Source organism: Oratosquilla oratoria, chromosome 18, assembly GCF_046742065.1.
Source record: "Oratosquilla oratoria isolate Oo_2021 chromosome 18, ASM4674206v1, whole genome shotgun sequence".
NCBI lineage: Eukaryota > Metazoa > Arthropoda > Malacostraca > Stomatopoda > Squillidae > Oratosquilla > Oratosquilla oratoria.
The window spans coordinates 3,851,424-3,864,869 of NC_134794.1; the positions used below are offsets into that span (position 1 = coordinate 3,851,424).

Genomic DNA, 13,446 nt, shown 5'->3' on the forward strand with positions numbered 1-13,446 from the left:
GAGTGGAGGTGGAAAAGGAAGGGGTGGATATGGATGTGAGAGTATTGGGATGGTTTGGATACGTGGAAGGAATGAGTGAAGAAAGATTAGTTAAAGATGTGGAAAGCAGAGGTGGATGGAGTGAACTTGAGGGGACATCCAAGGATGAAATGGACAGGGTTAAAGGGGCTTTGAGCAAGAGGGGAATGTCTGTTGAGCAAGGAAGAAAGCAGGAGATAGGGGTGAGTGGAAAATGGCTGTGCATAGATACTACTGTGATGCAAGGAAGAGAGGAGGTGGGGGATGGGGGAGTAGGGAGTTATGTGAATGATATTTTGATGCAGCCCAGAGGGATTTCTTCCTGTCTTCGCTATTATCCAAATAAGAGGACAGAGAGGAGGGTCACCGATTAAGTGAAGCGGTCTTGCTGTAGATGTGCTCTGTCTTGCTGCATTGCTTCTAACCCAGGGCAGTGGGCGGGAGGCAGGAATGACCCATCATCCAAGAGGAGCTAAGATGAGAGGAAGGAAAGGATGAGGGATGGGAGTGGGTATGTGCCTTTTGACTTGCCTACCTCCTTCATAAGGTGGGAAAACCCATGGTATATAGATAGATATTTACCCACTTATTTGGCTATATACCAAGGGCTTCATCCACTTTTTAAGGAAAGTAGCCAAATCAAAGGCAGGCATCCGTTCCACTCCTATTCACCACCCTTGCTTCCCTCTTATCTTATACTCCTTGTGGATGAAGAATAATTCCTGCCCACTGTCTGGGGTCAGAAGCAATGCAGCAAGACGCAGCACATCCACAACAAGGCTGCTTCATTTACATTGCAACCCTCCCTCCTTGTCCCTTCATGTGGAAAATAGAGAAGACCAGGAGAAATCCCTTTGGAGTTTGTCTAAATATCGTCCATACACAGCCATTCTCCACTCACACCTATCCCCTGCCTTCTCCCTCCCTTGCTCAACAGACATTCCCTTCCCACTCAAAGCCCTTTCTGCCACATTCGTCCAGCTCGATTTTAGTCGTTTCCTTAAGTTCACTCCGTCGACCTCTGGCTTCCATACTCTTTTCGCTAATTTTTCTTAACCCGTTCTTTCCATGTGCCCAAACCATCTCAATAATCTTTCATCATCCTTATCTGCCAGCTCCCTTTCTGACCCCCTAACTCCTCCTCACCTCCTTTCTCACAAGATCCATTCTTGGAACCTCACCATACTTCTCAGACACTTCATCTCAAACACATTTAAGGTCCTCCTTTCTGCGTCTCTTAATTTCAAGTCTTTGTCCCATAGGACATTGTATAGAGGTCACTGAATACAACATAAAAACAAACCCAGCAGTATTCTACTCTAACATCAACACTAACCTGCCCCTAGCACTCCTCAGTATTTCCATATAAGAACACACACACACTTAGGTTTAGATGTCTTAAATAATACATGCTTGTATCTGGAATAGATTGTTCAGTCATTGGTCTATGGTTTTGCTTGGTAATGTTTATATGTTTAGTTTGGTTTTCTATGCATGTAGAACAAACAGGTACTTATAAGATTGATGTCAATCTTCAAAATCTGTCAACATAACATCTGTGCCTCTGACCAGAGGTGCAGCCGAAGGTGCTGACAGCCTCCTTACCAAGCTTAGGATCAACTTTGACTTTATATCCTCATCCTTTTCATACACACATACATTTACCAAAGGCTCCCCCCCCCCTGTACAAGGGAGGTAGCCAAAAAACAAAGGCTTTTTCACATGAGGAAAACTGACAACTGGGAACTGTTCCCCTCCTACTACTACAAGTCAATGACTCTGAAACAAGTCTACGCTAATACAACATAGCCAACACTCCCGTGTTTCTTCCCAGAAGGACTTATGGGAGGGCCCAAAGTCTGCTGCCAGGCACAATGAGACTGCAGCTTTCTAGTCAGTGAAACCCAAGGCAGCAATTATTATTATTTATGCATATAAAGATTGGATTGTATTTATAACATTAATACATTTCAGGTTGAGGAGGCTCTACCGGGTGTATGTGAAGGTATTGTGTATTGGGCCAATATAGTATACAGTACTATCCAGACACATCTGGCTACTGTGATTTCTTTTACTTCACCATACCTTACTCAGCTGCAGCACTTCCTCACCACCAGAGTCTTTGTGTAAGTAACAAGTACTTTTATCCCATAAGTGTATAGTCATGCACATAGAAATAGCGCTACAAGGACAAGTGATATCAGAAAAGTAGCTAGAGTGGAAAGGATTTTGGTGAACGATCAGTTTGGGGTGACTGTGCTTAGCCCTCATATGGGAAAATGAGCTTTTGGTAGTCTGTCTATTTCAGCATTTCTCAACCTTTTACCCTTGCGTAACCTTTGAAATAAATTGCACATCTCAAGGAACCCCTGCACAAAAAAAAAAAAACATAACTCGTATACCATATCTTTCTCATTTTATTTTCATCGTAATAATAGGTTAGATAGGATGATGTCTATATTACATTATTACAATAACCTTTTGCAGAACCCTGGTTGAGAAACGCTGGTCTATTCTGTATACCAATAGGCTTCTTCCCCCTTACAGGAGAGGTAGCCGGCCAAGGCATGCGCCCACCCCCACCCATCCCACTCCCACATATCAGTCATTTCCCTTGTATCTTAGCTTCTTGTGGATGAAGGGTCATCCCTGTCCCTTTAACACTGCCTGGGTCAGAAGCAATGCAGCAAGATACAGCACATCCACAGCAGGGCCAGCTGCTTCATTTACACGGTGATCCTCCCTCCTTGTCCCATTATGCGAAAATACAGAACACGAATAGAAATCCCTTCAGATTGAGTCAATTTTTTTTCCAATCGCAACCATTTTCCATTCACACCTTTTTCTTGCCTTTTTCCTTCCCAGTTCAAGACATTCTCCATTTACTCAAAATTTCTTTCATCCCATCCATCCAACTCTTTCTTAGTCTACCCTTCAGGGTCACTCCATCCACCTCTGCCTTCTACATTCTTTTCGCTAGTCTTCATTCATTCTTCCCATGTGCCAAGACCATCCCAGTATTCTTTCATCTGTCCTATCTGCCATCTCCCTTTCCACCCCCTTCTTCTCTCCTCACTTCCTCTTTTCTTGTTCTATCTAATCTTGTAATACCCACCATACTTACCAATAAATGATCATTAGTCTGCCCACATCTGAAGTCTGTTTCTCTACAGTCCTGGAATGCCGTTGAAAATGAAGACAACTCCTACCAAGGGGACTGATGCCGGCTATTGTGGGGTTGCGAGTTTCCAGTCTTTGATACTCGAGGCAATTATTATTAACATTTTTATAGTTTTGATATTTTCAGGTATGGTGATGTGTATTTTGATGTAGATTGCACATAACTTGGGTTTGTAAATGTGTAGCAAATGCTGTTCCATTTGCCTGGGATAATTGCCTCGTGTCACTTGCGTAAAGTATTGTCAAGCCTTGCATGGCCACTGCATTATGGCCAACTTTCTGTAACTTATTAGGCCCGGTGCTAACCAGATGCTTGGTTTTGTGAATTTATGCAAAATTATTTAGTTGCAGTCATAACAAGGACATTGAGTGCAGAGAAAGGGAAAGGGAGATAAATTATGTTAGAAGGTACATACATGTACTGAAAAGCCTTTGAGTTGAAGCATACACTCGCCCCAACTCATCCCACATCCATCCAGGAACCCATTCATTGTCCTTCCCATCTTAGAATACATATGTCCAAGATAAGACAGATATACTCATAATACATATATACATATACCAAAGGCTTTTTTCCCTCTTACATGAGAGATAGCCAAAAGACAAAGGCATAGAAACCACTCCCACCCATTCCATCCCCTACATACTCCACTCCCCTCTACCCTCTTCCCTCCCTCTTATCTTGGCACCTCCTAGATTGACTCATAATACTTATTTTTTATTTATTACAGAGGTCCCTTAGCCCCAGAGAAGCTTTACGAACATCTCACTTACCTCCTGCAGATTATTTGCCAACAATTTGCAGGCATACAATCATGCCTGACCTCGCTGCTCAATCCTGAAGTAAAGGATGAAGTTGAAACTAGCCAAACTGAGTTGTGAGATATACATTAGTCACTGCATAGCAGTAGTTCCAGATTGTGACTGGATCCAGAAAACTGGAAAATGTGAATGGTGTGCAAGAAGAATGTTGACGAATATAAAGACGTGTTTAGATTTTTTTTTTTTTATGATCACTGTTGTTGGAGATGACATTAGCCCTTTTTGTAATGAAATGTTAGTTATATAGATAAAGTCAGCAATAGCTTGGGAATTGGGTTTTCATTTTTGGAAATATAGATGCAATTTGTGTGGAAAGGGTTGTTTATTTATATATTTTTAACTTTTCATCCAACTTTTATTGGCTGAAGCATAGAAGGTGAGAAGCCTTGTCAGGAGATGTGTAGCTGCTATCACCTTTGCCCTATGTGTTTGGATTGGTTGGACAGGTAATAATCACAAATAAGAATTGGAGAGAAGTGCAGGATTCAAACCCACAACTAAGCGAATGTGAGACGAGCACGCGTCCGATTACGCCTGGGGATGAATCTATAAATCTCTTTTGTGTGATTCTATTGGCTATAAGCTAATCGGAGAATGTACCTAGTGAGTAATATGCCAATAGCTCGAAAAGGGTTTGGTAAAAGTGATCCAAGCATGCCTGTGATGGGAATGTAGTTAAGTGACTTTGAAATTGCAGAAAATGAGAATGTATGCGTGTGTGTTTGTTTTGTTTGTTTTTTGTTTATATTCTATTTTTCATCTAGTTGAAGGGACCAGTGCTGGGTGTCTGCTTACTGTGGTTTTGTGAGACGGACATTGGAAAGAGTTGTCTCCTTGCCGTTTGTCTTCAAAGCCTATCAACATTCTGTGCAACTCGGAGGAACTGACCCTTGGCCTTTGGACCAGGCCTAAGTTCTCTTGTCAGCTTTACAACACAGACAACATGCTTGTATTTTCTCCCAGAGAGAGATTTGGAAAATTTTGAAGTTTGTTGCCAGCCACTGGTGTCGGAGAAGGTTTCCAGTCCATAAAATCTGAGGCAACCATTATTATTATTGGTATTCATGTGACTGTATATATTTTCATTATGCAGGAACTTCCCAAATTCATGTTACCCCACCCTTTTCATCCATCATAATTGTAAACGTGGACAATGATCGCTTGCACTACCCCATCACAAGTGTGTGTGTATTTACCTAATAGTGTACAGCCATAGTTGCTCAATGTGTACATGGATGGTTGATATGGGAGGTAATGCAAGGGTGACAGGCAGAGGATTGAAGATGGTTAGAGAAGTGGAAGGTGAGCCAGTTGTTGTTTGCTGATGACACTGCACTTGTGGCTGGGTCATAGGAGAATGTAAAGCAGTTAGTGGTGGAGTTGGAGAAGGTATGTAATAGGAGAAAGTTGAGAGTAAATACGGGTAAAAGCAGGGTGATAAGGTATACAAGAAGTGAAGGTGGTAACAAGTTTGAGGTAGATGTTAAAGGAGAAAAGTTAAAGGAAGTGGATAATTTTATTCAGGGTCACATATAGCAGAGAATGGAGGAGTGAGGTTTAGAAGTAAACTGAGGAGTGAGAACTGCAAATAAATGGTTTAGGGGATGAAAACATTAAAAATGTCATGGGAAATAGGTATCTGGAATGGATGCAAATAATATTTTCTGAAGGGGGTGATTGTGCCTACAACACTGTATAAGGTGGAGAATTAGAATTTAAGAGAGGCAGAAAGGAGGAATTTAATTGTGTTCAAAATTAAATATTTGAGAAGTATTGAGGGATTTATGAGGAACAGATTGAGAAATGAAGAGAGTGGGAGAGTAGAAAGGGAGTTGGTAGACATGGTTGATGAAAGAATACTGAAATGGTTTGGACATATGGAAGAAATGACTGAGGAAAGACCAGCAAAAAGATTGAGGAAGGCAGAAATGTTGCAGTAATGGAGAGAGGAATAGGGAAACAATTTCTGGTCAGCTCTCCTTACGTGAACAAGTAAGAGATCTTGGGCCAGGTCTGAAACTCAATTGCCAACCACACTCGGGGCTCCACCTCCAAATGGAGGCAAGGGTGTTGATTTGTTTTTAGGCAGTAGTGAGATTACCTCCAATGTCTGTTCTCAGAGCTGGGCGCATTCCTTGGTGTGTTCCTAGGTGCATCCCTCGGTGTCCTGACTGATGCACATGTAGTCAGGACACCGAGGAACGTGCCCAGCTCTGTCTGTTCTTTAAGACCATGATTTGCCAGGTACCCTTCATTGGCCCCAGACTTCAAGCCCTGCGGGATTCATGAAGAAGGGATAACTCCTTATCACATGGTAGAGGAAACTGCCTTATTTTTCACATTCCCTGTATGGACCAAGAATACAACCGGACATTAGCCAGAATAAGAGTTGTATAGTTCATCACCATAGTGAAGGAGTCAATTGTAATTGTATCAACCCCCTCATTGAAGTGATATCCCAAAACATGAATAATTTGGCATTAGCAAGAATGAAACATGTTAAGTACATAATTATGGTGAATGGGTTAAAAGATACAAAATAAAACCGAAGCTTTCCTTCACCTTTTGCTTTCAAAACGTCTTTCCCTGGAAAGAACGCCCATTACACTTTCTTGTTCCCATTGGCCCCCCTCCCCCATCTCATCCTTTCTTTCTACCTCTTGCACTTTTGCCTCTACTAGGTCTCTTTCTCTTCTACATCTTCCTCCCCCTGCTGTCCCTCGTTAACATTAGTGGTGATATGAATGCATGCTGTCCATCTTAATTAACCACCTGCAGACCTGTAAGGAAACCCAGTCCTCAACAAAAAACATTTAACATCCAAAATAAGGAACTAAACAACAATGTAGCGACTTCAGTGAAGTCAAATAGTAATAGGTATACATAGCTACGGCCCATTGATGTAGACACAACCCTTTGTTCTCTATCTATCTACACCAGCAGGCATAGAAAGCTAACCATGGCTACTTCCCTGAGACCACTACCCAGTATAGATTTCTGTAAAAATAAATTCAAGTTTGGCTATATCTTCAAAAAAAAAAAATAAGGAAAGAAAAAAAAAAAAAAAAACTTTAACAAAGCAAATTATCCAGCACTATCATAATGATACTACTGTTTCTAATTAAATGGGCCAGAAACTACAGCCCCACAATATCCAGCAGTTGTCCTGGGGCCCTTGCATTGATCTCTAAAAAACTTTTTTGTTTGTGGAGCATTGATAACATCTGGCATGGATGAAGGCAAGAGCGTACATGGGTTTTGAAGATGAACAATGGGAAAAGGATTCCAGTATCTTGCAAGACCACCAGTGGTGCCAGGTATATAAAAAATAAATAAAATGACCTTCAACATTTCAACCTAGTCCAATTTTTTTTCCTTCTGATGAGACTGCAAAACTCATGACAAACGCCATCCTAAAGGCTGACAAAAAACATCCCCAAGAAGTCCAGGAAAATAGTGTAAACTGTTAATACAAATTGCGTCCCTGATAGATCAGACATGCTCTTGGAAGAGACGGAAACCTAGTCGGGACCTAGAACAATTATAGGCACTGAAAAATTAAATTGTTTGGAAAATTGATCTATGTATATAGCAAGGACTTTTTAGCCCCCTAAGGAGGGAGGTATTCAAGTCAAAAGGCATGTACCTACTCCCACCAATCTCATCACCTTTGCAATGTCTTCATTTCCTTTGCTCCTACATATTTCCTTCCAAATATATTCTTTTTAATAATTCTTCAGCACTAATGTCAGTTCTTTGCTCTTTCCTATCATTGGACATCCTATGCTTTTGGCTCTTCATTTGCTTTGTTCTTGGTTTCTGGAGGGGGTGATATGCAAGCTTTACTGCAGCAAAGTGTGGATTCCTTGTAATCTTCCTGTTTGTTTTCAAAGATGGCCCATGTGGCTACACATCTCTCTGGTTTGTTCCACTTAGCTTTTGGCATTCTGTATCGGCTATGTCATTAGTACAGTTACGCGCTTCATCACAAGTCAACAGAACTAATCAAGAACCAACAAACCAAAAACTGGTAGACATTTGTAGAAGCTGTGGACAGTGAAACAGCCTAACATGGAACACTATCCATACATATACCAAGGGCTTCTTAACCCTTAAAAGGAAGGTAGCCTACAAGGAACAGTCAAGAAAAACCTAGAAAACTATAATAGGTTTCTCAGCCAACAATACAACATCCTAAATGTGTAGTTGCAACAGAGAACAACTTGTATGGGCCATGACAGTGTTATTTCTCATGGTTTATGCCAAGGGATACATGGTTAAATATTTAGGACAAGTTCATTTTATAATTTGATTTTATACACCCGTACATACATGTATATATACATATAACAAATGGCCTTTTCCTCCTTACAAATAGAGTGGACGAGTCATCCAAAACACATTCATCACCCCTCCTATCTTTGTACCCTCGTGAGGTGCTAAAATGAGGGGAGTGATAAATGGGTTATTTTAGGTGTAGGGTGGATATATCCTTTGATTTAGCAATCCCCTTATAAGATGGAAAGGACCTTTGATGTATACATATAATACTAAATTGTAAAACAGACCAAAAACCTAACCCAAAAATATTCACCCATGGTAGAAACCCAGAAGAAATAACACCAAGACATATAGTAGTTACTCTTAATCACCAATGTTCAGGCCGCTTTTCCCAGCATTATAATGATACTTGGATAAAGTTTAGAGCTGTTGGCTTTGGCAGTAATGGGAATGTGTTTAAAGTGGACCAGTAGTACCCTGTATATGCACTGGTCATTCAGAATTCCTTGAGGAACATAGTAGAGGGTACTGGGCTACTCTACTTTTACAGGATGGCATAAACTGAAGAGATGAAATGCTTGTGTGTTGATATAGTAGACTAATCAGACCATGTGTCCTCTTATGGGTAAGTCAAGCCCAGCAGCTCAGAAGTTTCTCATGGATTTATGAATATAATATTGAAACTACACACAGAATTGAAAAGGATGGTTCTTGTGAGCTGGGGGGTGCAGTTCAAATATTGTGCCTTTTTCTGTGCTACTTGATAGAATCTATTGACTCTAGCCAGGAATTCTGCTATCACGTATTAGAAGGATCTATCTGTATCTTCACATTTTGGTTACTTTTAACCCATTCTCTTATTGCATTTTCTTCTGTCTTGGGAGGATTTGTATTCCATGTCTTTTAGAAAATGCCATGTATTGTGAAAGGTTCCTAAAGTCTGGCAGGTATGGTTGTTGTGGACCATATAATTTTGAGTGTCCTATAATATGCTAACATCATCTTTCCTCCATTGCTAAAGATACCTAGCATATCAATCTGGTTCACTTTTTGGTCAAAGTTTTTGGGCTCTATACATACATATATACATTGAGTATCTGAGTGTGTGTGTGTGTGTGTGTGTCAATGCCAGTCTGTTTTTAATGTATATATTTCAAAATGGGTTTTGTTCATTAATGAAACATTAGAATATAATTAGTAAATTTGTTGATGAAATTTAATGAAGTGAGAAGGAATAAAAAACACTGAGAAATGCAAGAAAGATGTTGTGAAGTTGAGTAAATGGGTAATTTTATTAGGAAGTAGGTAAGAGGTTATGTTGCACTATTCTTGTTGAATCATCTGTGATGTGTTTTGATTTAAGGTCAGTGATTCAGGTGAATTTGACTGATGTAAAAGGAAGTAGAATTAGTACAAGGTTGGATTGTGTTAATTGAAGAAAAAAAAATCTTTTTAATGAGTCGTATTTTTTATTTAATTTTCAGTGAATTAATTTAAGGCATTAGTACCTTAAAGAACAGAAAAGTATTTTGGCAATACCTGTTATCATGAAGATTTCCAAGTTAATGTCTTTTGTAGTTATGGTATCTAAAGAGCTGAGAAAATATTATTGGAGTTGTACATTTGCCACTCAGAAAAAGTTTGTAAGCCTCTTCAACGAAATGTTGCAGTTGTGTTTCTGAATTGAAATTAAGTTTGTCCATTTTTATCTTAACAAAGGCTGCCTGATCATGTTTCATTGCAATACAGCTGACCTCACAATGATTCAGAATGCCTAGATACTGCCATGTACTTGCTTTCAATTTGTCCAGCCACACCATTGTAGTAAAGGAAAAAAAATATTGAACTTTTTGGCTTAACTGGGACACTTTTGTGAAAGGAGATTAAATGTGTAAGTCACTCTTTTTTTCTTAAGTGTAAGTATATGAATGATGGTAGGATATTTATTGTAACTTCCTGAATAAAGACTCCACTTTAAATCATAAATAAGCTTTTACTTCAGTGTTCATAGATGTGGATGATAATGGATGTGAAGTATGGGGTCTGAGAATAAGACCACTTACCTTATGATGGGGGAAAGGAGCTTTGGTATAAATGTGTGTGTCTATCTATATGCCAAGGGGTTTTCCCTCTTACAAGTCAACGCATGCACCCACTCCTACCTAGTGATGCAAAAAAAAAAAAAAAAAAAATAGGAGTTTTAATTTTTTTTTTCACATCCAAAGTTGCTCATATGAAGTGTAAAAAATAAAGTTAAAAGAATCCGATATATACATATATATATATATATATATATATTGCATCACTTCTCCCACCCATTCCACTCCCATCCACCATTCTTGTTTCCCTGTCATCTTAGCTCCTTGTGGACGAAAGGTCATCCTTATCTCCTCCCCACTGCCTGAGTCAGAAGCAGTTTAGCAAGACACGGTACATCTACGTTAGGGCCATTTCTCTTACACAGTGGCTCATATGGTTGTTGTTCCCAAGAGTGTCTGTCCAATCAGTCTCGGAATGCCACGGCCGAAAATGGGTTTTCCCACAAATCCTTTATGGAGTGTATGTTGTGTTGTTTGCATGCATGACTGTGTATAATGCAGTCTTCCATGATGTGTTGAATAGTATGGGGTGAAGTGTCACACCCTGGGTATTTGTCCACAATGAGGTCATCCAGTCTCCTCTGGTAGCTTAGCTCATATGGTAAATAGATAAGATGGAGAAAAATCCCTTTGGGCTGTGTGAAAATATCATCCATACACAACCATTCTCCATTCACCCCTATCTCCTGCTTTCTCCCTTCCCTGCTTAAAGCGCCTTTCACCCCATCCATCAATCCTTGGTTGTCCCCTCAGTCACTCCATCCACCTCTATTATCCACACCTCTTTTTCTAATCACTCATTCTTTTGATGTGCCCAAACCATCCCAGTAGTCTTTTTTTAGGCCTTTTTGTCATCTTCCTTCTTCCCCTCACCTCCTCATTTCTTACTCTATGCAACCTTGTAACCCCTACCATTCGTATGAGACACTTCATCACAACCCGATTAAACTTCTCCTTTCTGCCTCTTAAATTCCAAATCTCTGAACCACGGTGCAATGCTATAGTGATCTTATTTTACAAAAAAAAAAGGAGACCAGAAAGACCTTAGTAATAGCCAACTGATTAGCTTATCAAATCTACATAATGTATTTTCCAAAGTCTGTACAAATAGATTAAGTAAGGTTTTATATGAAAACCAACCAGGAGAACAGGTGGAACGTAAAAGTGTATACTCAACTATAGACCATTTGCACACGATAAACCGACTAATCGAGAAAGCGACAGAATAAATTTGACTGTAGGAGCAGGATGCATACAAACACACTAAAGGTTCGGGAGCAGATTTATGCTAAAAGTACTGCTATAATTCAACAACATTAAGAGGAAAAAAAAAAGGTGAGAAAAGAACGGTAGGACGATGCAATTTCATCTTAAATTTGCGGATGACATTTTTCTTGTTTCAGGAAAAGCAGAATACTTGCAAGAAATGCTGAGTGAAAAGAAAAGTGTGAAAGTAGATTCGAAGAGAAGAGTACCAAAGAAAAATTTAACACGAAAGTTCAAAATAAAGGAATTATAATGTTGAAGAAGTTGAAAAGTATAATTATTTTGTCTAGATGGTAGAAATGACTAAAAATCACGTAAAGTTTAGAATCAATGAACAATGCCAGCTATAAAGTACGGATGTGAGACTTGGAAATTGACGAAGACGATGGAGAGTGCACAGAGGAGAATGGAGAGATCAATGTTATAGTAATAACGCTGAAAGACAGGAAGATGGCAAGTTTGGGTGAGAGAGCAGATTGGGGTGAAAATATTGTGGAGATAAAAGAGAGGGAGTGGGCAGGAAGGTTAATGCGATTGATGGACGATGGAACTAATATGTTTGTGGACGCTGCGGGATAGAAAGTGTGGAAGAGGAAGACCAAGTAGAAAGTGGAGAGACGAGAATGGCGAGTCGTATATATAGATATATATATCTTTAAAGTAGGTCACTATTTGCTTACAAATTTAATTTTCACCAACACTGACTTCAAGGATATGTATTTGCAGCCAATAACTCAGTCTCCTTTTATATTGACCCTGGTCACAGTACATACATTTTCGTCTGGCTGTCATCTTAGAGGTGCACTGTGTCAAAATATATAATTTACAACAGACGATCTCTCGTTAACAATCGCAGCCCGAGTTGTTATCTATAATAGTAAACATTGAAAGTAATTTAAACTAATTGTTTTCTTGAAACACTAGATTTTTAGAGACATTAGGACTTAAATGTCAATCTATGAAAGGTTTCAGTTCTACAGTATTCTGGTAGGTGTTGTTATGCGAGGGTCAGTTCGTTGATGTTTGTTGTGCGGTACGGTGTCGTTATTTGATTGTTATTGTGTTCTGCAGGGTTGCCACTTAGAAATGGAGAAAGACGTAGTAGATATTAAAGATACATTTGGGGCTAGAAATATTGCGGAAGACGTGAAATTTTTCGAGCAGGCAAGCCGACTCCTTCCTTGAAAACTAAAGTTGGAAATCGAATATTCCAGAGAAAATTTTATGATCAGTTCTGATTTTGTGCAAGTGACGTTATAGAGAAACTTTAATGCTGGCTATGTTTATTGTTTCAACCAAAGATTAATCAGTTGTGAACAGATGGAGACGATAATAATTATTAAAACACCCTGAGTGACTGTAATCATTGCAGTAAATCAGTGAGTCATTTAAGTATTTATGAATAATAAAAGCTTGAAAACTTTCGGTCTGTACCATATTGTGACAGCTATTATTGAGTCTGCAGCGAATTACACGAGTGACTGTAAACATTACAGTAAATCAGTGAGTCATTTAAGTAGTTATGAAAACTTGAAAACTTTAGGAATGTACAATATTGTGACAGCTATTATCGAGTCTACAGGATATTACACAAGCTCGACCTCAGAGCAAGATGACTGGAATTCATGTATAAACAAAGTGAGTAAATTTTTGTGTTAAAACTTTATTTCTGTCTTAAAGTCCACACCGTGCCTCATGACCATGGCGGTGTTAATGGCAATGTTGAAAATCGAGGTTTTCAGCACCGCCAGCGCATTGCTGAGCTGTTTTGAACTGACTC

General features: G+C 39.4%; 1 protein-coding gene across 2 annotated transcripts in view; it reads left to right on the forward strand.

Moving 5' to 3' along the window:
- Tmem214 (Transmembrane protein 214) overlaps positions 1–10,290 on the forward strand; it is a 47,529-nt gene extending 37,239 nt beyond the window's left edge. For both annotated transcript variants that reach the window (XM_076201373.1, XM_076201372.1), the window contains 2 exons: positions 1,993–2,144; positions 3,930–10,290. In XM_076201373.1, coding sequence (XP_076057488.1) covers positions 1,993–2,144; positions 3,930–4,080 — 303 coding nt within the window. In that variant the 3' untranslated portion in view covers positions 4,081–10,290. The remainder of the gene's footprint in view (positions 1–1,992; positions 2,145–3,929) is intronic.
- Positions 10,291–13,446: the final 3,156 nt, after the last annotated feature.